Source organism: Lepus europaeus, chromosome 13 (genome assembly GCF_033115175.1).
Source record: "Lepus europaeus isolate LE1 chromosome 13, mLepTim1.pri, whole genome shotgun sequence".
NCBI classification, from domain to species: Eukaryota; Metazoa; Chordata; class Mammalia; order Lagomorpha; family Leporidae; genus Lepus; species Lepus europaeus.
In genome coordinates this window covers 58821485-58847929 of record NC_084839.1, presented here as the reverse complement: position 1 = coordinate 58847929, position 26445 = coordinate 58821485, and the positions used below count along the sequence as shown (strand labels likewise).

General features: G+C 45.5%; 2 protein-coding genes and 1 non-coding gene across 8 annotated transcripts in view; 1 reads left to right on the top strand and 2 right to left on the bottom strand.

Annotated features, from left to right (window-relative positions):
* Nucleotides 1-1289: 1289 nt before the first annotated feature.
* OTX1 (orthodenticle homeobox 1) lies at nucleotides 1290-5156 on the bottom strand. Of its 3 annotated transcripts, none has more exons than XM_062208693.1 (5): nucleotides 5039-5156; nucleotides 3939-4096; nucleotides 2499-2659; nucleotides 2343-2408; nucleotides 1290-2312 (listed from the first exon to the last, which is right to left on the bottom strand). In XM_062208693.1, the coding sequence occupies exons 1-5, from the start codon at nucleotides 5154-5156 to the stop codon at nucleotides 1850-1852; spliced, it is 966 nt and encodes a 321-aa protein (XP_062064677.1). In that variant the 3' UTR covers nucleotides 1290-1849. The 3 variants fall into 3 exon arrangements, with proteins under 3 accessions (XP_062064677.1, XP_062064679.1, XP_062064676.1); XM_062208695.1 differs by having other exon boundaries at nucleotides 3939-4090; nucleotides 5060-5156; XM_062208692.1 differs by having other exon boundaries at nucleotides 1290-2659; nucleotides 3939-4090; nucleotides 5060-5156.
* A 6394-nt stretch (nucleotides 5157-11550) lies between these two features.
* The window catches only part of EHBP1 (EH domain binding protein 1), a 378411-nt gene continuing 363516 nt past the window's right edge, over nucleotides 11551-26445 (bottom strand). For all 4 annotated transcript variants that reach the window (XM_062209516.1, XM_062209514.1, XM_062209518.1 and 1 more), the window contains 4 exons: nucleotides 20589-20688; nucleotides 19412-19485; nucleotides 12820-12934; nucleotides 11551-12584 (listed from right to left, as the gene is read on the bottom strand). In XM_062209516.1, coding sequence (XP_062065500.1) covers nucleotides 12494-12584; nucleotides 12820-12934; nucleotides 19412-19485; nucleotides 20589-20688 — 380 coding nt within the window. In that variant the 3' untranslated portion in view covers nucleotides 11551-12493. The remainder of the gene's footprint in view (nucleotides 12585-12819; nucleotides 12935-19411; nucleotides 19486-20588; nucleotides 20689-26445) is intronic.
* Nucleotides 25396-25502, top strand: LOC133773126 (U6 spliceosomal RNA). The gene has a single exon (XR_009867900.1). It is a non-coding gene; the product is annotated as a U6 spliceosomal RNA (small nuclear RNA).

Here is a 26445-nt window from a genome sequence, read left to right as displayed (position 1 = left end):
TTTCCCGCCTCCCGACCCCCACCCCCTCCCCCTCTTCTTTCTGGTGCAGGCAATTAGGGTGAAGAAATCAGTGCCAGGCTCCTGCCTCTGAAGAGAAAGGAATTGCTTCGGGAATTGAGTCCTGACACCTGTCTCGGTCCTGGATGGCGAGGGGGGCGGGCGGCGCGGGGTCACAATGCCTGGGGGAAGAGGCCGGGCAGACGCGAGGGGCGGGGGCGACCCTCCGTAGGAGAAGGTTTCTGGGGGCTTCTCCTTCCCCGTCCTCCCGCCCCGTCCCTTGGCCTCCAGCTTCACGCAGGTCATTACCACGCGCGTTATTAACAGAGTTGCCTTCACTTTTAGTCCCCCGAGACCGGGAGCCGGAGCTGGAATCAGAAGAGCAACATCGACAGAGCCGTTCATTAATTTGCATTTATTTTCGGGAAGTAATGTAGATGGGGGGGGGGGGCTGCCTTACATTTCAACAATTTGTGATCTTCACATCGGACAAATCAAATTTACAAATTACTTTCCCACCTACTGGATGAAGCGGCCCGAACCAAAAGTGATACACAGGCGCGCGCGCTGTGCGCAGGTTTGGAGGATGAAGTGCACTAAAAACTCACTGGACAAACGGGGGTGCTGAGAGAGAAACCGACAGAGGAACCGCGACTGGGGCGTGGGGCCTGCTTTTGTTTTTCCATAACGCTGTATTTTTGCCTTTTTTCTTTCTTTTTTGGGTTTTCCGTTTTTAGTCTCTAAACTGGAACTACGACCCTGTGCTTAGACCGGGTGAGGGGCTCAGTGCTGCGCCACCGCCCAGCCTCGCCCCCACCCTTATACCCTGACCTTGCTGTTTCTGCCACACTCCTGATCCTCTGTGTCCACCTTCCTGGAACCAAGCGGTTCTCTTTAATAAATACACAGAGGCAGAAGATGCGAAGAGGGCAGGACAGCCTTGTACAACCGAGAAAGAAAAAGCGTCGTCGTTTGAGGAAAAGAGGCAGGGGGAGAGAGAGGGAAAATATTTTTTGCTTTTGTTTTATATATATATGTGTATATATATATATGTACTGTATATATCTTAAAAGTTCTGTCTTCTGGGCGCTAAGACGAAATATGCTCAGTTCGACCAACAGCAACTAAAAAGTTAAGTGGTCCCTGGAACGGACCGACTATGTACAGCATTCCCGCCGAGGCGGAAGCTCGAACCAGTCCAGCGCAGGGCGGGGTGGGACGTGGCTCTAGGCGCGGGCCTCCGACGACGACCCGGTCCCCCCGCACCCCGCTGGGGAGGAGGAAGTCCAGGAGAGCTCTGGCCTGCAGGAGGGGAGCAGAATCGAGGGCGGCTGAAGGGGCGGCAGTCTGCGAGGGAGAAACACTTAGTGGTTGTTTTGACTTGGAGTAGTGTGTGGGAGCACTCGAATGGGCAGAAACACGCCAGTAGTGGCTCCAGTGTCCAGAAAGAATAAAAGTGTTGGGTTCAAACAGCGGGTCAGAGCAAAGGGCCTCCGAAGGCTGCAAGTGCATAACAGCTGCCCAGAAAGACGGGAAGGAGGAGTTAGGAATTTCGTGGGGGTTGAAAGAGAGTGCACACAGCTCTCCCATATTAGAACGAACCGGCCTAGCCAAAGCACCAGTTCCCCCCCCCCCAATCTAAGGGGTAGAAGGGCTTGCGGGCACACCCCTCCCCCCAAGCAAATGGCACTGATAGGGGTGGCAGTGCGGGGAAACGGGTATCTTTGAGGGAGGGGTGAAAATTCAGTTTGGGGGAAGCCGAGGCAAGGCGGGTGGTGCAGCAGCAGCAATAGGATGGGGACCACGGAGGGCGCAGGTAGTTGCGTTTCTTTTCATCTTCTCACTCCTGGGCTCACAAGACCTGGAACCGCCATGAGGCTTGGTCCTTATAGTCCAGACAGTCGGGGGAATTGAAGTTGAGTTTCCAGGCAGAGGATGCAGCCGCGGCGCCAGGCTCCTTGTAATCCAAGCAGTCGGCAGAGTTGAAGGCAAGCCCGGAGCCACCGTAGCCTTGGTGGTGGTGGTGGTGGTGGTGGTGGTGGTGGCCTGATGACTGGCTCAAAGGGTGGTGAGCGTGCGGGTGGTGGTGATGATGACCCGCCATGGAGGAGGGTGCCATGGGACTGAGCTGGTGTGGGTGGTGATGCGAGTGCATGGGCGCTAAGTATGAGCTGCAGTCCACGCCGCCAAAGTAGGAGGAGGAGGGCGCGGGGTAGCCCTGGCCGTAGCTGCCGCCCTGGCCGTAGGACATGGGATAGGAGGCTGCTGCCGTGGCGGCGCCTGCAGCTACCGAGCGCTGCATACACGAGGCGTTGCTGGGCGCGGCCAGTGGCTCGGGCACCGACACCGACGCGGGCGCAGAGCCGGGAGAGATGGAGGCTGGGCTCCAGATGGATGAGGCAGCCGGCGTACTAAGCGAGGAGGCGACGGCCACGGCCGGGTTCCCGCCCAGGCCGGCAGCCGCGGGGTTGGCGGAGACGCTGGATGCTGAGCTAGAGGACGAGGCGGAGCTGGACACAGCCGGCGGCGTGAACTGCCCACTGCTTTCGGAGCCCGAGCTCTCCCGCACTGGAGACGACTTCTTCTTGACTGGGCGGCTCTTGGTTCCGCTCCCACTCTGCTGCTGCTGGCGGCATTTGGCGCGGCGGTTCTTGAACCAGACCTGCAGCAAGTGGGATTTGGGAGAGTGGGTCAGAGGGCCCAGCAGGGCTCGCTGCTCCCCCGCCCCTTGGACCCTCTACCCCGCCCAGGATCTTACATCCCTCGCCTACCCTGGCCTCCGCCCCTCCCAGTCGCCGGCCCGGCCAAGCCTGTCCCCCTCCCCCGCAAGTCTGTCCCCAGATCCTCCACCCTCCGGGTCCTTCCGCTCAAAGCCCCTCCTCAGCTGGATGCGCACCTCCCCACCCCTAGCGCCACTCTGCCCCAGGGCGGAAGGTTCCCGTGCGTCCAGCCAGAAGTACTGCCGTCTCTAAGTTGCTGCGGTTGGCTGCTTCGACGCAACCCAGAGTAGGTGCAGAGGCTCTGTGTCCTATGGACAGAGCTCGGGAAACAGGGGAGAGGCACAGAGCCGCACAGTGCGGAACCGTCTCCGAGTCCGGAGCCAGAGCAGTTTCACGGAGTCGGCTCCTGGAGGCAGAGCTGGGCAGGGCGAAATGTTTGGGTGGAAGCCGCAGCAAGGCCCGAGGCGGAGACAGAGGCCGTACTCTAGGGGCTAGGGATTCTCGGGAAGGAAGCCTGGGCGAGATTTCGTTGGGATTTCTTTTTTTTTTTTTTTTTGGCTCCAGGTGAGAAACCAAATGGGATAGTCAGTCACAAAACTTCTCCTCTGGGAGGGTCCTGGCACAAGACAGTGCACTCCTGGTCCTCTCAAGAGCCTTGGGGATGGTGGGGGAAAGAGCGAGACAAAAGGCCCCTGAAGAGAGTTTTGAGTTAGAATCCCAACTGTTTTCGGAGCCCTTTCCTCTCAAAAACAAACAACAAAACCGGGAGCTGGGTTTCGCGTTCGGCGTCCCCTCCCCGCAGAGGCGGTGTCTAAGGAGCGGCGCCGTCCGTGGAGCACACTTCCAAGGCAGAACGCGCCACCCTTCCATTTCCAGCTAGGGCCGACGCAAAATTTCAGGCCTCTGAGGGAAACTGCCAAGTTCCGGGGCTACTGAAGCAGCAGAGCAAGTGTCGGGCACTCGGGGCGCTTTAGGTTCCAGAGCCTAGCTCGTCCTCACTCAATCCTCAAAACGACTTTCGATACCGAAGGCAGCCGGGGCCAAGGACTGGCTCCAGGGCCTTAAGCCACTGCCTTTAACTTGCCCCCTTCTCCTGGCTCGGGCCCAGCGCTAGGGGGAGTGCGAGAGGGGCTGCTCTCTCTGGAAGCCCGCCCCCAGCCGAGACCACCCTTCTCCGACGCCAGCGCTGCTACCCTGACCTGGAGCCCAGAGAGTGCGCACCTGGACCCTGGACTCCGGCAGGTTGATCTTGAGCGCCACCTCCTCGCGCATGAAGATGTCAGGGTAGCGAGTCTTGGCGAAGAGCGCCTCGAGCACGTCCAGCTGTGAACGCGTGAAGGTGGTGCGCTCCCGCCGCTGCTTCCGCGGAGTGGCTGCGGAGACACGCGGGGGCGCCTGGGGTAAGCGGTGGCCTTGCGGGCTACCGCTAGAGGACTCGGGCAATCCCTTGCCAGGCCCAGAGAAATCCCTTGCCCAGGCCATCCCTAGAGAAGGCCGAGCTCCGAGCAAAGGGATCCCCCTCCTCGCGTGCGGGAGGGCGAGCCTGAGAGGCCACAGGTGGGATAAAGTGAACATGCGTGACTGGGAGATCAGTGTCTCCCAGACTCCAGAACTGCCCCTCCAGTCCTCTCAGAACCTAAGAAGGGAAGTCAAAGAATCTCCCTCCCTCCACCGCCACTCCCCGCCCCCCACCCCCACCCGGGATAGGGAGTGGAGAGGAAGTGCACAGAAACCTCCTGGAAAATACCTTCCCAGGTAACAAACGGTGGTAAAGGAGTGCGAGCTAGAAAGAAACCCAGCACACGACTCAAGCAGTGCACTACGCCAGTGCAAAAGTTGGTGCAAGTCGTGGGGTCCGAGGACAATTTAATCAGGGAGGAAAAACTCCTTGTCTTCTGTGAAGCCTACCAATCCCCAAAAGGGGAGTTTGGCAGTTTATGTCAGGGCTAGACAGAGTCCAGATTCCTCATTCAAGGTGGTGGAGAAAGCAACAGATTCACCAAAAAACCAGCCACCTCCAGTGGGAAACAAATCCATGGGTGAATGAGGTCCGCACAGCGCAGTGCGACCACCCCAGGAGACAGGCTGCTGGTGTCGCCAGGCCCAGCGGTGCACGTTGCCCATTTTCACAGTCCTGGCCACCTCACCCACCGACCCAGGAGTCTGCCCCCTTGCAACTAAGCAGACGCGGCAACTGGCTCCCAGGGCCTGTTTAGCAACAACCTGCACTCAAACGCCAGACGCTGGGGCGCACACAGGAAGGGCCAGTGCTCACTCGCACAGCTGGAGGATCCCCAACATTTGCAGGGGCTGAAGGAAAGGGCCAGAGGGCCAGTGCTCACCCGGGTATCCCACGGAGGGATGCAGGAGATCCATGGCGGGCCCGGCCAGGCCCAGCCCGTTCATTCCGTATGGGGGTTGTTTGAGGTAAGACATCATGCTAACAGCCGGGTGGAGGCGCCCCGACGGATCCAGGAGGCCCGAGGCCAGGAGCAGTGCAGGGCTCCTACCTTGCAATCCTCAAGCTCTGTTGCGTCTCGGGGCCCGGCCTATGGAGACACGAGACACACGGAAACCATCACTGGGAGCCACCTCAGCCTCCAGGTCTGGTCAAGGGGAGGAGCCCCCGGCAAGAGAGAGGGAACAGGCGGTGGAACGGTACTGTGCAGGGCGGTCAATTTAGCTGAACAAGGCCTTAGCTCACAGACCACGGCGTCTTTGAAAAAGTTAACTTTTTCTAGATCATCACTGCCTCATTTCGGGCTTGGAATGGGCCAAAGGTACTTTCAGGGTGAGGAGAACTTAAAAGCCTGGCCAGGTTGGGAAGGTCAGAGAAAGACCCCAAATCTAGGCAAAATTTTGTGCCGGGCGGGAGCCCGCCTTATGCTGCACAAGCAAATGCTCACTTGGCGCCCAGACTGCAGGCCTCGCAGAGCCTTCAAATGTCTTTGAAAGCCAGACAAAAATACAGACTACAGAAGGCCAAGGTGAGGCAATGAGGAGAGCGGACTGCACCTGGCTTCTCTTGGGCACCCTGCGCACTTAGAAGGCTCCGTTCTTCCAAAGGTCTCCGCCGCTGCGGCCCTGCCCCAGAGCCAGCAATCATTCCAGCTGACCTCCTTGCGCCCAGCCACTGAAGGATCGCCCACCGGACCCACACCTCCACCGACCGCGGTTACAGGAGGCCAGAGGACGCCGTAGGGGCCACTGTACAGGTGGTGGTTCCAGGACGCCGCCCAAGGCCAGGGGTGCCGCGGTCGCTGCCACCCGCCCTTCTTTTTGCCCAGCCCCGGCTGTAGATCATGACGTCCCAGCCGGGGCTGCAGGGTACCTGGCCCATAGCCCCAAAGGGTCTCGGGGATTTGGGAAGCCCGAGTGCGGTGAGTCGTGTGCGCACCCTGACGCTCTATCAGGTGAACCCACGGCCCCCAGGACCCGATGAAGAGCGAAGTAGGCCTCAGCGGCGCAGCCCACGCAGACCTGGCCTGGAAGGTCGCAGCCTCGCTTCCGCAGTGGCCCCGAACCCAAGGCGCTCCTCCCAGACGGGGGTCAGGAAGGGTTGCTGGGGAGTGGGACTGGGAGCCCGGGGGGCCCTGTCGCTATACTGCGCTTTGCGGGAACCCTCTAAGGCAGGCCCGGGACCCAGGCTAGGGAATTCAGGAGAGAAGTTAAGGCTGGAGCAGCGCTTCCCCACCCCCAGCCCCCGCTCCCGCTCTCTTCCTCGGGGACCCACGGCCTGGGCTGGAGGAGTCTAACTTGCGAGGAAGGGGACGAGAAAGGAAACAGTTTCCGAAGGAGACTGGGACTCGAGGCACGGCGGCTCTGCTAGGCGGCGGCCAGAGTTTTCCAAGACTTTGTCCCAACTTAACGCTGCAGCTCAGGTCCTTCGGAGGAGGCGGGGGAGGGGGCGCGGGGCCACAGCTGCGCTCTGGGGTCCTTGGCACTCCGCGAGGGGAGCCAGGCCGCTCCCCCAGCCCCGCCCACCTGCCGGGGACCAGGGGCGCGAGGATATGTGTGAGGAGGGGGAGGTAAAAGTAACGAACGCGCTCCGGGAGCCCCGGGCGGCCCCGCGGCTTTCTGCTTACCTGCCCTCACCCGCCGGGGCCGCTCACCATCTACCTCGCGCGCTCACAGGGACCCGCCGGGCAGCCAACCTGCAAAACAGAGCGGCACAGGAATTACCCGCGCGGCTGGTCTAGGACCCCAGGGCGCCTTTCTTTCCCCCAACTTCCTTCCTCCCATCTCTCTTTTCCTCAGTGGCTTTGTGCGTGTCCCTCCGGGTTTCACTTTATTGCACAGACACTTTGTTTTGCAAAGCCCCACACAGCTTGCAGGACAGAGCCTCGCCCGGGACCGCGCCGAGGGGCCGCAATGGGGGGGATTCGAGGGGCAGAGTTGGGAGTGGCTCGCCGTTGCCGCCGCACTCCCGGTGCAACGTGGAGGCGGTGGGGACCGAGGAAGTCCTGCAGAGTCACTTTGCAAACTAAATAAATCAAGCGATTTACCTTGTCGGAGTGGCTTGTCTTGCTCGGTTGTTTAGGTGATTGGAAATGTAGCCTGATGAAGATTGATCACCTTTCTACTGCCCTCCCCGAGTATGTGAACGCGAGGCGAGTGCGTAACGGGGCTAGGCCGCCAATCGGGGGCCCTGCGCGGGCTGAGTGACAGGGAGCCGGGCAATGGCAGCGCGAGCCGGGGGTTACCTCCGCGCGCCCCCGCCCTCCCCGCCCCCACACCCCGCCCGCCCCGCCCGCCCGCCCCGCCCCGGTCGCGCGCTAACTCCGGGGCTCCGCTGGCAAACGCGGCGCAGAGCGAGGGCGAGGCGAGCCGGGCGAGCGGAGCGCCCGAGCCTCAGCCGCGGAGGGGGCCGCGGGTCCCGAGGCCTGCACCAGGGCCCCCGCCCTTCTCGCGCCCTCTCGGCGCTCCCAAGGGAGTGGCGGAGAGGGGGGAGAGGGGCTGGAAAACCGGTTCCTTCGCTCCCCTGCGCGCCACGGGGCTCCGCGGCCCGGGTGTGGGCGCGAGGACTCGGGGTGGCTGCCTGGAGGAGCGCGGGCTCCCAGCCGCTCCCGCGGCCCCGGCATCTCCCTTTCTCTGCGCCCCCACCTGCTTGCGGACCTCAGGGGCGGCCGGTGGCGGCGCAGGCTACTTCGCGGAGCAGTCGGGGGCGTCGATCGGTCCTCGGCGCCCCGGGACGACTGCGCCAGGAAGAGCACCCATGGGCCAGGCGCCTCCGCCTACCGGCTCTCGGGCCTCTGTTTCCCCGTCCCAGCAAGGGCGCTTGCAAGTCTTGGCGCACGTTCGAAGCCAGCGTCCCCTTCCCCTCGCAACACACCTCACTCCGCAGGCTAAAGCTTTTGATAGAAAACTTTTCTTTTCCTCACACTCTCTCGTTGGAGACCTCACCCACCGGGGGCCGTGTGGTAGAAAAGGCAGCCGTGGACCTCTGCCCTCGAGGTTTCTTCCACGGACGGCGGAGGGAGCCGCCTTGAGAGGGCTTCCCCGGATTGTTCGTACTGGCCTAGCCCATTTCCCAAGCCAAAGAAACTTCCCCAAACAAGGTCGCTACTTGCTTGGACTTTGCGAAGAGTGAAAACAAAAAACAACAACAAAACCCACAAGCGCTTTCACTCCAACCTCCAACCCCGAGCAAAGCAGTTCTTTTAAATGGCAAGTCCTCTTGAATCTTGGGCACTTTACGCCCTTTCGAGGAATTTCTATCCCGTCTTCCTAATCTCCCCCCACCCCCACCTCCACAGGCGGAGTGAAAGTTTGAGCAGAGTTAGCGCGAGGGCGAGTCCAGGGGCTGCCGGGCGCCTCGCTGCGGGGAGTGCCCGGGCAGCCGGGTCGGGCCCGCGAGCTGCCGGGACGCTGGGCGCGGGAGAGGAGAACGAAGGGGAAGCCCGCGCTCTGAACAGGGGCCGCAGCCGCCGCTCTTCAAAGTGCCTCCCCCTCCCCCAAGCGACACTTTCCTTTGGAGTCCGAATAAAATACGGTAACAGAATATGATGGAGGGCACACTGTTTCCTTAACTGCTTCTCAAAGGACCCAGGAGATCTTCTTAGGACCTTTAATAAGGCTTTGGTCGGTTCTTTTGTTGATCTCTCAAAATCAACTCCTTCTAATTGAAGTTGGAGCTGAAAGCGAGCTAATGTTCAAAGAAAGTGGCCGCCAGACCAACGAAATTACATTTTTTTTTTTTGGACGATGAAGGAACATCTAATCAAAGGCGTAGGGAAAGGAGGGGTGGGAGTGGGGGAGAACGAAGGAGAAAAAGAGGTTTTACAAGATCCCTCTCTGGTTCACAAAAGTCAGCGACACGGGCGCTTCTCTCCAGAACAAAGCCACCGCGGCCCATTCACAAAAGGGAGAGAAAGAGAAAGCTGAATAAAAGAACGAGAGGAAAGAGAAAAAGAGCGCGCGCGCGCTCTTTAAAGAGGAAAAGAAACAGCGCACAAGCAGCGCTGGCCTGGCGGGGATACACCTTCGGCTTGCGCAGGCCCCCGCTAGGAGTATCCCACGAGGCCCGCGGCTCACGGCCACCGAGATGGTTGCCGACATTTAAAGACAGAAACGAAATACACCCCCGCCCCGGGATCCAGAAAAAATAGAGGGTCAGAGCGCACTGATTTTGGGGGAAAGAGTCGCGGACGCCCTGGGGTGCGCGTCGCCCGTGTCCGCGTCCGTAGCCCGGAGCTGCCAGCCTGCGCGCTGCGTGCCTGGGTTGCCCTCCGGAGCCAGGGCGCTTGCTCTTGCTAGTTTCCGCAACCTCTCGCACTCCTTGCTTCCTCCAGGCCCCGCTTCGCCTACAGCCTTAGCGCCCGATCTGGGTTCGGCTTGGCGAATTGGAACTGGGGACCGCGCTGGAATGTGCCCGCGCGGTCCCCAGGGCCCGCCGCGCCAGAGCCCGGCGCTCTCGGTTCCAGATGCTGCCACCAGTCTCGGGGAAGTCGGGGAGGTATCAAGTAGCACGGATTTTTTTTTTTTTTTAATCCTAATGAGAGTATTTATCTAATCCCAAATTGCAGGCGAATTTTCTTAATGCTCAGCCCATAAAACCCCGGGATTAAGAGAAGAAAAAGGGAGGAGAAGGGAGAGGGGAGGAGAGTAGAGAGACTGAGATGAAAGTTTCTTGAATGCAGAGCGGAGGATTGAGGCATCCGTCGCTAGGCAAAAGTCCAGGTGGGAGACGCTGGCCCAGAAGCGGCGACCGTTCCAGCAACGGTCGCCGCGCTGGGCGGGGAAGAGGGGGCAGCGCTGGGGGGGAGACCGTCCCAGCTCAAGGCCTGCGGGCCAGGCAAGGGGCGAGAGACCTGGGCCCCGCGACCCAGATCCAGCATCCAGGTGACCGCGAAGCCGGGAAAGACCCTGGAGGACACTCGGGACAGGGGGAGGGGTTTGAATCCCAGGCCGAGGGTTCCCGGCCGGCGGCGGAAGTTCTGCACGGGCCTGCGGAGGGTGCCGGAGCCAGCGCGCCGCCAGCGCTCCGCCAGTGCTCCAGCTCCTCCGCGCCCTCCGGACACACAGCTTCTTTTCCTCCAGCACGGCCTCTCGGGGGGCCCGGCCCCACGGCGTGCTAGGTTCGCGCCGGCTCTTGAGAGCGGGCCCCTGGGCACCACGCCGCGAAGTCGCGACGCGGCACTGCAGCCGCGGGCCTGACCCCGTCAGTCCCCGGGGTCCGCGTTCCACGGCCGCTGAGGGGCGTCCGGGTGCCACGGAGCAGCCCAAATGGAAACCGCGCGAGGCTCGGGACTGAAGTAGGAGGGGTAGGGAGAGGGGCCGCTCAGCGGCCGCAGCCACCCCAGCAAATGTGGGCTAGGGCAGATTTGTCACTTGGCAGATCTGGAGTAGCTTGGGGGCGGGGGAGAGCTGCCTTTCTGCGAGGCCCCTCAGCAGGGAAGGTTCCGAATCTAGCGCGAGCGGAGTGGGTGCTGCCGGCCACCCAAGTCCCGGGCTGTTGAGCCGTGCGATATCCGTCTGTTGGTTTCCCTCGGGTTACAGCGGGGTTCTGAGGGCTTTCCCCCAGAGAGCAGCAGCTCGAATACATGGGGTAAATCCTGGATTTCATTTAGTTCCAATAACTTTTCAATAACTTATAACGTCATGAAGAAATTCTATAACAAGTGTGTTTTTTTAAAATCATTTTGAAAGATTGGCAAGTGGAGGCGGCTGCATACTTTTCAAACAAAGTGTGTGTGTGTGTGTGTGTGTAAGAGAGAGAGAATATCTAGGCTGAAGTGGGAATGCTAGTAGCATTTTCTCTAAGTTTCCGGACTTGTTGAACGAGCTTTCTTTGTTTGGACACCCCTATTGAGAAGTGACGGAAACTACCATAGAATCGCCTTTTTCTGTAGCCTAGCACTCTTTCCCTCACCTCATACACACACACCTGCACACACACGTTCCCCCACCTTTCCCAACAATAACACTCTTCCTTTCACTTCAAGACCCAAACACGCGCCATTTGGCAGAAGACACAGCTCTCTCACAGGACTGCAAAACTGTAACAACCGAAAGTAATAACGTGGATAATTCATGAAGATATTAGTGCTTTTTTCAGGGGGTAGGAATCACAGATCTTTAACAGAGATGACCCTTTGCAAAAGATGATAGTTTACATAGCTTAAGAATATGACTAATTACTTTTCAATTCACATTCGTTTGTCAGCAGGGCCCCTCTGGGATGGTATAAACTTACTCAGCTCCAAATACAGCCTAGTATGCTGCCCTGCGTTCCTGAGGACCGTTTTCCACACGAACAGTCTTATGGATGCACAAATTTCCACTCAAGCCAGTGTCAAGTTCTCATTGCAAGAAAGTAGCAGCAGTGTTTAAGGTAAGAAAGTTTCTGCTTTTATTGAAAATTTATATGACTCAGTATTGTAATAAATAAACATAACCATTTTCACAAAAAATGACAGTACTATGCTAGAGAAGAAAATATTAATGGGGATTTACTCATAGTGGCAAGACAAACCTTTTTATCAATACAGAATAAATATTAACAGCATTCTTGAGCCAATGTTGAGACCCAACAAAATGTAGGAACCAAGCAAGATATAATAAATAATTATCCAGAGAAAAAGATGGCGCATTCTGGGATGGTAAAACTGTCCTTGTAAACTGATGCATGTATGTTAGTCCCCTCCTCACAGATCACCTTCAAACTGCAGGGCTTGTTTCCGGCTAAGTTAAAGGGCCAACCTCTGAGGAGAGCAGAGGAAGGGAACACTATATCCTTACAGTGAAATGCAAAACAACTGCAGACAACCCCACTGGTAAATAGAACACAGTTTAATAAGTAGATTGAATATGATCTAACTATAAAATTTAAGTAACAGTGTGTTACATATGGCAGGACGGGGTGGGGGAACATTCATGACATTTTTCTTACCTCCCTGTTACCCCCCCCCCCTGTCATTATGCTATTACCACCACCAACAACGACAATACAATGTTTATCTCCCATCAGGAAATGAGGAAAAATGAATCTTTAAAAACAGTTTCTTGAACACTCTCAATACCAACCACTCACAAGGTGTCTGTGCAAATCTATTTCACATGATTTCAAGGAAATGATTAACACACACAAAATGCCTTAAACAAAGATATTTTGGAGTTCTGTGTATTATCTGGAAAGGAGGGAGGAAAAGGGGCGGTGGCAGTAAAGTACAATCCAGCCGAACAAAACGTCGGAAGTTTAAGATCGACAAGGAGTCTGACTCTTTTCTGGTCTGGGACCCGGTTCGACAACGTTGGGAGAGATTCTGTTCTGACATCTACTGAAGAACACACTTCTCCTCTTTCTTGGCCATCTTGCCTTTGTTTTGCTCCAGAGTGCGCTCTAAGTGCTCGTCTTCTTCTTCAGCCCTGGACATCAAACAGGAAACAAAATTATTTTTCTTCGTGGAGGGCAGAGCACCACTCCCCACGCCCCCACACCAAATCCCGGGGCCCTTATTTGGATCCCCGGTGGGAATGGGGTGCACCCGGCCAAGTGAAAGGCTGCCTCGGGCCTCCTGAGACCTCTGGATGGAACTTGCCCCAACTTCTGGGCCTCTCGGCAGCTGGCTGCGTCTGGACCAGAACCCCGCAGCGCACTCACTGTTTCTCCTGCGCGTCCAGGTCCCTAACGAGCGCATCGCGCTTGTTCACCAGGGCCACCAACTCATCCAGCAGGAGCTGCTCGCGTCGCTTCTGGGCCTCGGTCTTCTGCCAGTCTGGGGAAGAGGGGGCCAGTTACCGGCAGGGCCTCCGCACACCCGGCCCGCGTCCTCTCCTTCTCAGCGTTCCCAGTTTCCTTACATTTCTCGGCAGTGTTACAGAGCCACTAGCTAGTGTTTTCGAAGGAGCTGGCCCGTCGTGCTGAGGGTTCCCCCTCTAATTATTCCTCAATATTTCCTACAGATGGAGGTGGCTGCGGCAGGATTAGAACCTGCCAGAGACCAGGTGTGAGCCCACGGCCAAGCGGAGGTGCGCACCTGAATTCAGCCAGAGTGGGGGAGGGAGCTGGAGGCCCGAGAGTCCGGCCGAGGGTCGGCAGCGGGGGGAAGTGGGTAAACGAGGAGGCGGGAAACAGAGATGGGCGATCAAATCAGTCTGAAAGGCTAGAGGATCTGCCCAGAACCCACCCTCCTCCCCCACCCCCACTCTCACCCCAAACAGCCATTCTTCGCTAATTTCCTCTTCGCTCAATTTTAGCAGTTGGATGTATCTCACACTGGGCGCCATATGCTTCACAATAACTTTAAAAGTAGTGAATCGGCTAATTAGCATTTTTCTTTGAAGTAAAAAATAAATTTGCTCTGCAATATTACACTGCAGCTCTCGATCTCATCACAGCCAGTTTTCTTTTGGAGACGTTTGCCGGGTGGTTTCAAATCAAAGCACTTTGCAAGGAAAAATTACATACTTCTCTTTGAAACCCCATGTTAAAGGTTGGAAAATCCGATGGGCAGTGCTCTTTCCGAGGGTGGGACCGGTTTTTTCTTTCTTTTTGAAAGTTTTAGCCCTCAGTAATATATTTCCTAATATTTTCTCTTCTGATAATTTCCTTAAGATGAGCAGCAGTTTCATTTAATAAAAACAGGGCCAAATCGAACATTTAAAACACTTTTGAAACCAAAGCCAACTGCTCTTTGGCCAGACTGTAAGGGCTTGTAGCTGTCAATCAACCCCAGTCTACCCCGCCTCCCTCATTAGGAAGGTAAACAATGAAAAGAAGAAGTAGATGATGAGGCAGATAGCAGAACAAATGAGGACCTAGAGGGAAACAGGACACCAGCTTAAAAAAAAAAAAAAAAAAAATGGCCACTGACTCCTGCAACCCCCTTCCCCCAGCAAATGCACTTTCCCAAAACAGAGAGGAGTGCAATCCTTTCGGGCTTCTCTCTTCTCTCTCCATTGCCCTGGGCAATCATGTTAAAACTCACATGGCTGGTGCTTATTCAGATAAACCTAACAATGCACACCGCTGGTTACCATGTGAATCTTCACAAACCACACAAGAATGTGCTGGTTCAAATCCCCCCGACCCCCACCAAAGCAAAATTTATTCAAGACAGCAAACTGCTCAGCAGCTTTATGAAAGCAAATGGTGCTAGAGGGAATTCTAGCTTGTATTTACAAATTAAAAATTAGGTGCATCATCATGCAATACAGGTTAGAATAGCAGCAAAAAACTGAAGTTCATCCAATTTATCACTATTTCATTATAAGCTCAATACATACATATGAGAAATCTGCCATAGGTTATTCATATTTGATACAAAATATCTTAGAAATAAATACAATAACTAATCGCTATTACTTCCTTTTTAAGTGAAATATTCTATAGCATGGAGAGGAATAATTAAACCATTATTATAGAACACTTTTCTGAATATAAGAATTTTAAAAATAATAAATAGCAAAACTGAAGAGAAGTCAGACCTATCAAACTTTTATCCTTTAGATTTAAATGAAACCCATAAGAATGCTGGAAAATGTTCTAATTTTGTTCTTGTTCTTAAATTAGGCTTATTCTATAGAGCAGGCAAATTAATGGACTCTCCGTGTTCAAAAGATCTTAAAAGTCATCTAGTGTGATTTCAGGTAACACAGATCTATAAATACGAATTCAGAAAAAAACCTGCTAAATTTATAAAAATGTATAATTATTAAGATTATCAGTTTTGATGAATGCTAATTTTTCCACTTCCAACCTGAAGAATTCATTCTGATCAAAAGATCTGACTTATCATTCTTCTCAAACTTTTTTTTTTCCACAAACCCATTTATTCCCATACTTTGGGCTGCAGTTATCCTGCAGGGCTCTGTGATGAGAATCTGTAAACTTACATGAACTTTCTTTCCCTGGCTGATGGACAGTGTTCCTCACATTACATAGAAACCTCTCAAACATTTTGATAACAGTTTTACAACTGTAAAGAAAATAATTTTTATCCACACTACACAAAAAATACAATTGAGTTTTTTTTTTAATTTTGAGCGAGAAAAAATAAATTTTGACAGGTAATTTTCTTAACTAAATTATTCCTTCTCTGAACTTGATCACTTTTAGACTTTACTTAGTAATTAAAAAAAACCAGGATTTATCACTGAGAAAATTAGGACTTTAATTGATAATACAGATAAAAAGGAACCATTTTGTTTTTTAACGCCTAAAGTATTGAATAATTTAACAAATCTTAACTTTTTCCTAGCTCAATAATGAGGGTTCCCGTAAATGTAAAATAAACTATTTCTAAATTAAGAATATTGAAGTAATTTTCATCATTTCAGAATCAAATTTAATTGAAACCAGAATTTAAAATATTCATAAAATTTAAATCATGATTAATATATTAACATTTACAAACTATTAGTCAACTGTTGAAGAAATAGTTTCCTGCAGCATATAGATTTTAAATTAGGAAAAGTACAGTTTTTCTTTGCTTCCTTATAGTGGGAATAAATCATAAAATATGTATATTTACATATGTAATACAATCACATATAAAGGCATACTATATATATTTAAATGCTAACATGAGAAATTAAACTATTTGATTAAAATTTTTAATATTACATTTAACATTAAAATTTACATTTGTATGTTCAAGCCTAAATTTTTAAAAATCCTTATTTAAGCTTTCACCTAGACATATCATGTTTTAAAAACTTTCATGTAAGTTTATGGGTTACCTGTTAATACAGTTTAAGAAAGGTATAACATCATATAGGTATAACATCAAATAGGTATAACACCATAGTTAGTAGCTGAGATGACTTTGGCTTGAATAGACAACAATGTGGATTCTGATTAATTTAAAGATTCCAGTGTACTTTTGCTACAAAAGCCATATCCTCTTGCAACAAATAGGATTAAGTTTTGATGCTGCATTTGAGCCAAAGTGCTGAAATAAAGAGATTCTGCATATGTCCATCTGCACTGAGCAGATGTTAATTTAAAAAAACTTATGTGTGTGTGTGTGTGTATGGTTAATTATTCATTCCCTGATTCAGTTTATTTGCTGAAATTGATAATTACCTGAAAAAGGCAAGAGAAATACCTATAAACACTTTAATAGAAAGGACCTAAAGTTCTTGTGGTAAACCTTCAACCTTGCCATTATAAATAAGCCTGGCACTTTGATGAAAATTAACACTAGTTTTCTAAAGAGCACATTGGGGGATTGCAGTCAAGTCTTATCTTTAGTTCCAGTCAACTAGCAATCCTGAAAGAGTTTGCATCATCATCAGAACAGGCCATTTGATAGGATTCTACTGCTGTACCTAATCAATCTATGGAAGACTGTGGCTGTGCTGTGTAACAAAGCTAAAATAGATTTACAAATGGGGTTTTAGGGGATAAGCTCCTCCACAGGATTACATATTGATTTTAAATATAAAAAGCTTATCATATAAACCATAACTACAAAAATAGTGAACCTATGCATAAATCCCTTTAGAAGAGCACCCACTTCAAACTCTAAGCCAAGAATAAATCAAGATGTACAAAATCCTAGAGAAGATCCATTTCTTGTGCAGAAAATGAACATACCACTTTTTAAAAGCCTACCCCAATGTGTGCAGAAATGAATTTACCTTTCCTGAGGGGGCATTAAATACTTAGGAACAAAAAAACTATAGGAAAAGTATCTGAAAGATGTTTGTTAGCTTGAGGGATCCTATAACTTAGCTTAGTAGAGTGAAACTCCCGCTATGAAAACACCTCAGGAAAAAAAGGGTAAAAAACAGGCCTAAGTGATTATTATGGATTCTCAGAAGATTGGATGTACTGAATATTATTTTTTGCTCTCAAAAAAGCTGTTAATGTTTCTCTCAATGTGCTATGGTTATCAATACTCTATGCTTTTCTCCTGCTGAATGGTTTCAGCAGATTTCTTTGAAAAGTTTATTTATATTAAAATCATTTAATAGCTACTAAAGGATAGGAATTAACTTCAAAACAAAGGAAAGCAAAACAAAACAAACTAGTGTTACCTATTCCTGCATTTTTCTGTGGTGTTTTAACATTCAAAAAAGGCTACTGAACTGCATATATCTCTGTTCTAAGGACGGGCTCCAAGTACACTGTCTTCACTGAGCTAAGCTTCACAACGATCAGCATCACTGTAGGTGGGTCCAGCCCACTTACTGTCCAGGTTAGGGGAACAGGTCTCTCTTTAAGACAGTGTCTTTATTTGTAATCAACAGGCTGCTCCTTTCTTCAAGTCTCCTTTACTGTCAACCAGCAATGGAAACTGGGCAAGAGATTTTAGGCACAGACAAATATGCATGAGACAGTATAGTTAAAAATAAAACAAAAGAAAATGATAAATCAAAAGCTAAAAAATTGTATTGTGTTTTAAAATAAAAACACTATTTCCACCCAATCCTGGGCTTCTTTAAAAATATGACTGTGTCCTGCCCCACTGTATGTACAAAAAAGGAGGCAGATAAAATGTTAAATTATTTGAGATTGTAAGTATGATAGATAGGAATAGGATTGCTGATGAAACTGGTATCTTTTATACATGTCATGGCCCTTCTTTGAAGATGGATATTTGGTAATAATACTGGTTTGGAGGATACAGCCAATATCTGCCTAACTACCCCATATCAAGCTGTATTTTTAGGAAAAAATTATCTATCTATACAATAGAGAGTAGGTAATAAAAAATTTAAATATTGTATATTGAGTGTAATGTATAATTAGTCTTTAAAAATTACATAAGGAATTGTATATTATACATGGTATATACATGTACCAGTTATATACACACATACATAAATATAGGGACTTCAAAAAGTTCATAAAATTATTTAATTCTATTTTTCATCAACCTTTTACAGACCCTTTGACTACTACCCCTTGTATGTTACACATACACATATACAACAACATATATAGTTTTTTCTGTATCTACTTTGCAACTATTTTGCTTTCCAATATTTTTAAAGATTATAGTGTAACTACAAAAATTATACCGAGATAAAAAAACATTTAGAATACTTATGTACTTTATTTCAATGACCAATTTCACAGAACTTCTTAAATAATTTTGAAACATTTTATAGTCTTTATCAACAGTATGATTTGATACATTTGGATAGCCACTTGAAGGAAATTAGCTAAATGAAGCCTTTTAAAATAATCATGTTCTTAAATGAGATATACAAATATTGTCAATGCTATTGATTATCTGAGATTATGTATACCAACATAATTAAAACTACAAATATAAAAGTATTTAGATAAGTGGCATACATTTTATAGGATATATTTATTAAAATATTTTAAGGATAGAAGCCTTCACTTGGCTTCCTCTTACAAACTTAAATTTCTAGTTTCTGAGCTAATTAGAATTGACTTATTATGGATCAGGTACCTTATCAGGTGAAGAACAAAATTACCATAGACAGTCAATGGGTTAAGAGGTCAATATAGAATAGGAAAATCAATTTGCATTGATTAGACAAAAGATCTATTTTACAGAGCCCAAAGGATTAGCTTTTAAGCAGAAATCTCTGGACTATAAGACTGTTTCAACCGAGAGGTATAAGGACAACAGCATTATAAAATGCCAAAGAATAAAAAAAACAAGACAGTAAATGCTATACATAATTTAGCTGATGTTTACTGGTATTATTAACCACGCATAGGATTACTATATGATTCATGGGAAAGCTTTACAAGAAATTTTGACAGTGTTTTATTTATTATGCCAATCTTTGCCTTGAATATTCACTTAGCAGGAGTTAGAATCTTAAGAACTATAGTAGAATGGATAATGACATATTTCAACGTAGACATCAATTAAATATTTGGTAAAATATAGAATCTGGATGTGAAAGCGAAAATGATAAATCTTTTCCAAACTTCCCAGCAGAATTAACTTTAAACTGCAAACAAGTAAAACATAATTAAATCAAGTAACTCCTCATATTTTCTATTTCATAGAAATTTAAGCTTACTGAATCAAAAGTTAAGACAACTGTGTGCTTAAGAGCAAATATAATGATTATCTCACTATGAATTAGAGTCCTTGGGTTTATATGGATACTGCTTTCTGTCTATTAGGCATTTCTTTGCAAGTCCTGTAGGACCCTACTAGATGAGACTCAGCAAAACCAGAAGTGTTTTACATTCTAAATCTCTGTGACAAATGATACCTCATAAGCAAGCCTCACCCCACCACAGCATTTCTTACCTTCAATGGCTAGCATTGCCCGCAATTCCCGGTTCAGCAGCTCATACCGTCTTTCTAAATCATGTTCTTTTTCCCTAGGCAAGTTGCAAAAGTTCATCAATATGCTAATTACTAAATCATTAAACACTTAAAAGAACCTTTAGGTTACATTGATTTTAGGACTCATAACTGACTTTTCTCTTCAACTTTAAGCCACTCCAAACAAATGATATACAAACCTAAAACCTTCTTCAGACGAATACTTCCTAAGTGCTATTATTTTCTTCCTTCAATTTTGAATGGCACAGGGGTGTATTTTAATCTGAGAATAAGTAGTCTCTTTCTTCAATGCTTTTCCTATTAAGTGCGAGGTATGAGGCTATTTTCAAAATTGTTTTTCACTGTTCATAATAAATACTTTAATTTCTAAACTCCATGTGAAAAGAATACAAGAAACATGAAAGTACTACTAGTACAAATTTAATATATAGACAATTAAAGATTTGGGATTAGTTAACTTTTGTGCTTCATCACAACTCTTATCAAGTTCAGGAATGGCAGAATTTATAAAATTGGAGTTTTTCACTAAAATAAAACATGTCAACCTGTTCATTCCCACACTAGGTGGCATACTATAAGAACACTGCTAGTGAGCATAAAGGAACAAGCTTTAAGGTCCTATAATGAATTAAAAGCTAAAGCCTATGAATGTTTACAATTGGTCTAGTCTCCATTTTACGTTAATTCTTGTAATCATAAAAAGGTCATTTCTGTTTAAGTAATTAATATTTTATCCCAAACTTTATAGTAGTATCACCTGCAGACTAGAAATATACTCTTGCCCTTAAAAGTTAATTTTTAACTTATAATTTGTTGTTCAATAAATATTTTTTGTCTTTTACCTCCTGAAAATCACACTTCCCTTTGTGCACAGTTTATTAAACACAAAAACTGTTTCTATTCCTTGACCTTTCATATAATCACTTCTTTCAATGTCTGTAATGCCACTTAAAAACTCCTACTGTTCAAATGAAAATATTTATATATTATTTTTAATTCTATGCAAAACATACTATACTCTCTCAGGAAAGAAAAAAAAAAAACTCAAGACTAATAAATATGAAACTCCAAAGAAATCAATAAGAAAAGTCCAAGATTTATCAATGTAGGAAATATCAGCATGGGCATGAGTACTTACAGAAGAGAAAGCTGGTTCATTCTCCTTATTAAGGCATTTTTCTTATTAACCAACATAAACCATTCCTGCATCATGGCTTCTTCTTCTTCTGTGTTCCTTCCTGTAATTCAGGAAAACTTAATTCTTCTCACATGACATTTTATAAACCAAATAGTAGTTTAACCCAAATAACACAACAAAATATTTTAGCTATTATACTCATATGTATCTAATATTATAAAAGAATACTTCAAAAAGTTTGTGGAAAATAGAAATAAAATATAAGTTTATTTTGGTGCCAAATTCTTTAAACATGTGCATACGACTGTGTCTTCAAAAAGTTTATGGAAAACATGTATTATGAAAAAACTGTGTATGGATTTTAAAATGTTTTAGACCAAAATAAACTTATCTTTTAACTCTATTTCGCCACAAACTTTTGGAAGTACCCTTATATTAACTTGCTTATAATGATACAAGATTAAAACCCAAGGCCTGAAAAAAGAAATTAAATTATAACACTTATATTATTCAACATGTATATTTTTGTCCCCCTGAAAATACCTATAGATCATATTAACATTAAGTACAGTAAACAAAATGTTCCACCTTTTAAATCCTCCCCAGAGGCTGACTTGGTATTATGTTTCAATGAGGAACTCATGGTGCTGACAGACACATGGTCATGATTAAAAAAAAAAAAAAAAGGAAAAAAAAGAAAAAAACATTAAAAAATCATTATGAGAATTATAAGAGTAGCAAGGAAGATCAGAAAAGTTCAGAGACTGTGTGAAAGCTTCCACTTATAACTTGCTTTTTTCCCCCTTATTTTTGTTCCTAAAAATAAACTACAAATGAATCTGTATAAACCATTTTGAAACTCATCATCCTTAATAGCCTATACCTCTTGCAAATCATTAAGTACCTTGTAAATGATTGAGCTACCAAAGACCTATAGTTCTCTGTGAAAACACATTGCAGTGAATGTAACATTCAGCTAACATTTGAACAGAGACAATCTAACATCTTAGATTGTGAATTTACTAACTACATATAGGAGATATTTAAAATCCACTATCCTTAATACTCATTCCATTATCTATACATCTTAGTACCCTCCAACAAAGGCCAATTTTGTAATTAGTATTGTTCATTTATAAGTAGAGCACAATTATACTCAAGAAAAAGACACAAATTTTCCCTCCTCTACCATTACATTATAAATAGTTAAATTTATATTTGATTCTTCCCTCCTGAATTTCAACTCTGGTTTATTGTTTTGCCACACTATTATTTAATACCCTAGTCCAACTTCTATGTGGCATTCATAGGGTTAATAGTTACATCCAATACAAATCAAATATCTGAGCTAAGACTGTTATGCCCTAACTTTTATTTCCTTTTTAAGCAAGATATTACCTTTTAAATTTCAAACACACTGACAGTTAATTTTAAATATTCAAATATAGAGATATAATTGAGTAAAAGTCAAGTCCTTTCACTAACCCTTCCTCCCTCTCTATTTCCCCACTCTACACTTCCCTTCTTCAGAAGAACTATTACAGTTTACATCCTATTATATACTTTAGCATGATCTCCTTACAAATCACACAGAAAGCTGTGTTCAACACACACATGTATATGTAGACACATATAGGTTTCTTTTCTTTAACATAAGTAAGATCATATGAGAATTATACATAGATCTAAGATTTGTTGGTCACACTGGTTATCTACTTCATTGCTTTTAATGCTTGCAGTAAATTACAGGCAAATCATAATTTAACTACACATTAACATAAATTTAAAGGAACATTTAGAATAAAATTATCCAAAAAGTTGATTATATGCAAGAGATTAAACATGTATTTTGGAGCATCCCTATAAAATAGATGTGTTGTTCATCATAGGGAGAATAGTGAGGATATGTGCCTTCATTAAATGCTGTTAAATCTTAATGGTAGAAGCAGACTTAGAAGAGATTCTTTTAGAGTCTGAACAAAAGTCTTTATTGTTTTACAGTATTTTTAATCTCTCCTTTAGGGTAGCTGGTTTTGTATTCACTTTGGGCCATGTGATGTCTTGACACTGGTCATGTGATATAGGCTGCGATAGGCATAAATCCCTGGGTAGCAACAAAAGAAGAAAGAGTAAAAAGAAAAAGCTGAGAAAAAGCTTGCAATTTGGAAAAAGGCCAATTGTACCCTGGTGAAGGCCTTTTTGATCAGTGAAATGACACATGTGTGTAATATTAATAGGTGTAGAATTTATGATATTTTATTTTCTGATTAAAGACTTAATTCTTGCATTCATAACCCAAGTGGCTTCTAAAAACATAAACATTTGAAACTTTGTTTTGAGTTTAACTTAACCTATAATTGAGGCTTTCAGGCAATACTAGAAGCAACCAGCCTACTCTTAAATTAGCATCATTTTCTTCAATGGAAGACTGCTTCCTTGAGAATAGCAATATTGATGCGGTACTAATTTTCAGTTTAATTCATGCCTATGATTTCTAGGTAAGAATAAAAGATCTCCTTCCCCTGTTAGGAAATGACTAATAATAAAAGAGACTCATGTCGAAAAAGGAAGCAGGCCTAACAATAAATATTTAGAGACACATAACATACTGCTGTATAGATTATTTAAATTAACTGAAAAAAGTAAACCAATTCTGTATTACTAAATGCTTATCTGAGATAGTATACAATGATATACATTTTTACTTAGCTTAGTAATAAAGAAAATTTATTCCAACACATCTTTACACTATTGTTTTTAAGGATTTTAAAATTTTTTTAATTTAAAAAGCTTTTAAAAGCCAGTAAGTTGAACCATTACAAATTAATCCTGACTTTAATAACTGGTTAAAGACCCCTTTAGCTTTATAAGTAACAGAAAATATTAAAGCCTGTGATCACAGTGAGCTTTTCTCATTTCTCCTCTAACCATTTGTTATTTAATCCAATACTAGTAATCCAATTTGTCCATCAGACTTTTAAAGGGCAGAATGCAACTTCCTCAGCTTAGACACTTTTCAAAGTACAATATATTTTTCAAATGAATGCTGGATGTTTCATTTTTCCCAACTGTTCCTAGCTCTAATGCATGAGGAAAAAAAGAACAAGATGAACATTGTTCATACTGATTAAGTAAGAGCTCATTAAAGAGCTGTCAGTGCGGTACTTTGAATATGCATGAAGCATATAATCAGATCTAGTACCGTCACTAGAGGAGAATACGGTAAGTACAAAGGATTGATTTAATTACTTAGAGTAGGCTGTGGTGGTAAAGCAGTCTTGTTAGTGCAAAAAAGAAAAAGAGGCTGTATTCTGGCACTGTTAGAAAAAAGGCAGTTTTAGCTTCTGCCACAATACTAATCTCAGAATAAAACACTTTACATTGTAGCTTAAAATGAAGACTGTCATTATAAAATAGCCATAAATCATTTAATCTTGTTTAGCTTCACCTGGTTAACTATCCCTCTTTCAAAATTATCTTTAATTTGTAAATCTCAACCACATTTTTGTCACCTTAGATACAATACTGATACTTTCAAAAGTCCTATTTTTCAATTTCATGATCTAAAAAGCTAAATACTACTGAAGGCATTTTTGAAATTAAAAAATGACAAAATATTACAGTTCAGTATACAGTTCCTAAAATGTAGAAGTATAGTTACACTGCATTTTAAAACTTAATACTTTGTGTTCATTTCAAATATATTACCAATGAAAACTTAAAAGTTAAGTAGTTTCCATTTTAACATTAATACAATCTGTGGTAATACTTCTTTTATTTTGTATTCTTATAGACTTTTTTTTTAACTTGGCTTCTGGAAATGCATTATTTTTTTTCGGACATCGAAATTTCCTAATGTCATTTTTTAATTTTAACGAGAAAGGTAGAGATACAGACAGAGAGGGAGCTCCAATCTGCTGGTTCACTCCCAAAATGCCCACAACAGGACAGGGCTGGGCTAGGCAGAGGCTAGAATCAATCTGGATCTTCCTCATGTGTGGCAGACCCAAGTACTCTCAGGAAGTACATCAACAAGAATTTGGAATTGGAAGTAGGGTTTGGATTAAAATCTAGGCATTCTGATTTGGGATGTGGGTGCTCTAAGTGTCATTTTAACTGTTGCACCAAAAGCCTGCCCCAGTGTTTTTTGTTTTTAAAAGAAATAATTGCAAGCTGCTTGCCTGCTATGCCAACATACCATATGGGTACCAGTTCGAGTCCTGCTGTCCACTTCCAATCCAGCTCCCTGTTAATGCCCTTGGGAAAGCAGTGGAAGACAGCCATCTGCATGGGAGACTTGGATGAAGTTCCAGGCTCCTGGCTTCAGTGTGACCCAACCCAGGATATTGCAGCCATTTAGGGAGTGAACCAAGGGACAGAAGTTCTCCCTTTCTCTGTAATTCTGCCTTTCCAATAAATAAATAAACATCTTTAAAAAATTAATTTTTGTAGGCAGAGTATGATTTATAAAAGTTATTGAATAAAAAAGATAATGTTGAGTGGCAGAAGTGACTATCTATAAATATGACTTCAAATCATTCATATACTTAAAAACCACTAAACAGAATACATAGCACTACACATAGCATAAATTTTAGTTGACTATTGTAAGCACTTAATGTTCTATTTCCTCCCCTTCCTAAAAGAGTTAAAGATATGATTTCATTCAGAAATTCATTCAGCTCACCTAAGCATGTATATTTAGTTTTCAGTTATTTATTTCAGAAGTAGTGTTTTTCAAGGTGAATTTTAAAAGTAATAAAAATGATGTCAAAAACCTGAAATTACAAAACATTAAAAACTGTCTATGCTTGCTTCGGCAGCACATATACTAAAATTGGAACGATACAGAGAAGATTAGCATGGCCCCTGCACAAAGATGACATGCAAATTCGAGAAGCGTTCCATACTTTTTTTGAGCCTATTAAGGAATCAAAATTGAAAACAAAACAAAACAAAACTGTCTAACTTTCCTAGTTAATCTTTCATCATAAATTTCTATTTTAGAAATATATTTTAGTGAGCTTATAAAAATAAGAAATAATATTCTTTTAGCTGAATAAAAGACAAAGTAGGCTATTGTAGACCTGTATACAAATTCAAGATTTCTGCCATAAAAGTATTATGGAGTGCTGAAATCTTGCCATAGTCCCACAGTAGAGATAGCTGCCTTGAAGGACACAATATAGCAAAGCTAAGCCAGTCATAAAATCAAAAAAGCTATGATTACAAAATTTTCCTAATGGTAATTATAAATATATGATAGTTGAGCAGGTGTAATGGTACAACAGGTTAAGACATGGCTTAAGATGCCTGCATCTGATATCAGAGCGCCTTGGACTGAGTCCCACCTCCACTTCTGAACCAGCTTCTTGCTAATGCACCTGGAAGGCAACAGATGATACCCAAGTACTTGGGTTCCTGTCACCCATATGGGAGACCCAGATGAAGTTCCTGGTTCCAGGCATCAGCCTGACCCAGCTCTGGTATTTAGGAAACAAGCCAATGGATGGAAGATCTCTCTCTCTGTCTCTCCCTCTCTGTCACACTACCTTTCAAATATACAAATACTAAAAATATAAAAATATGACAAAAGAAATATATATTAAAATATAAAGATACAGAAGGTATCTAATTAACACTGGGGAAGCATATTTAATGAAGAAAAAGATGAATTTACTGCAATTGGGTAAGATCATAGAAACACTAATTCCAAGGACTGGCATGTGGTATATAGCAGGTAAAGCCACATCCTGCAGTTAGTATTCCATATGGGTACTAGCTTTGGCCTGGCTGTTTTATTTCTAATCCAAATCCCTGCTAATGGCCTGGGAAAGCAGCAGAGGTTGGTCTAAGT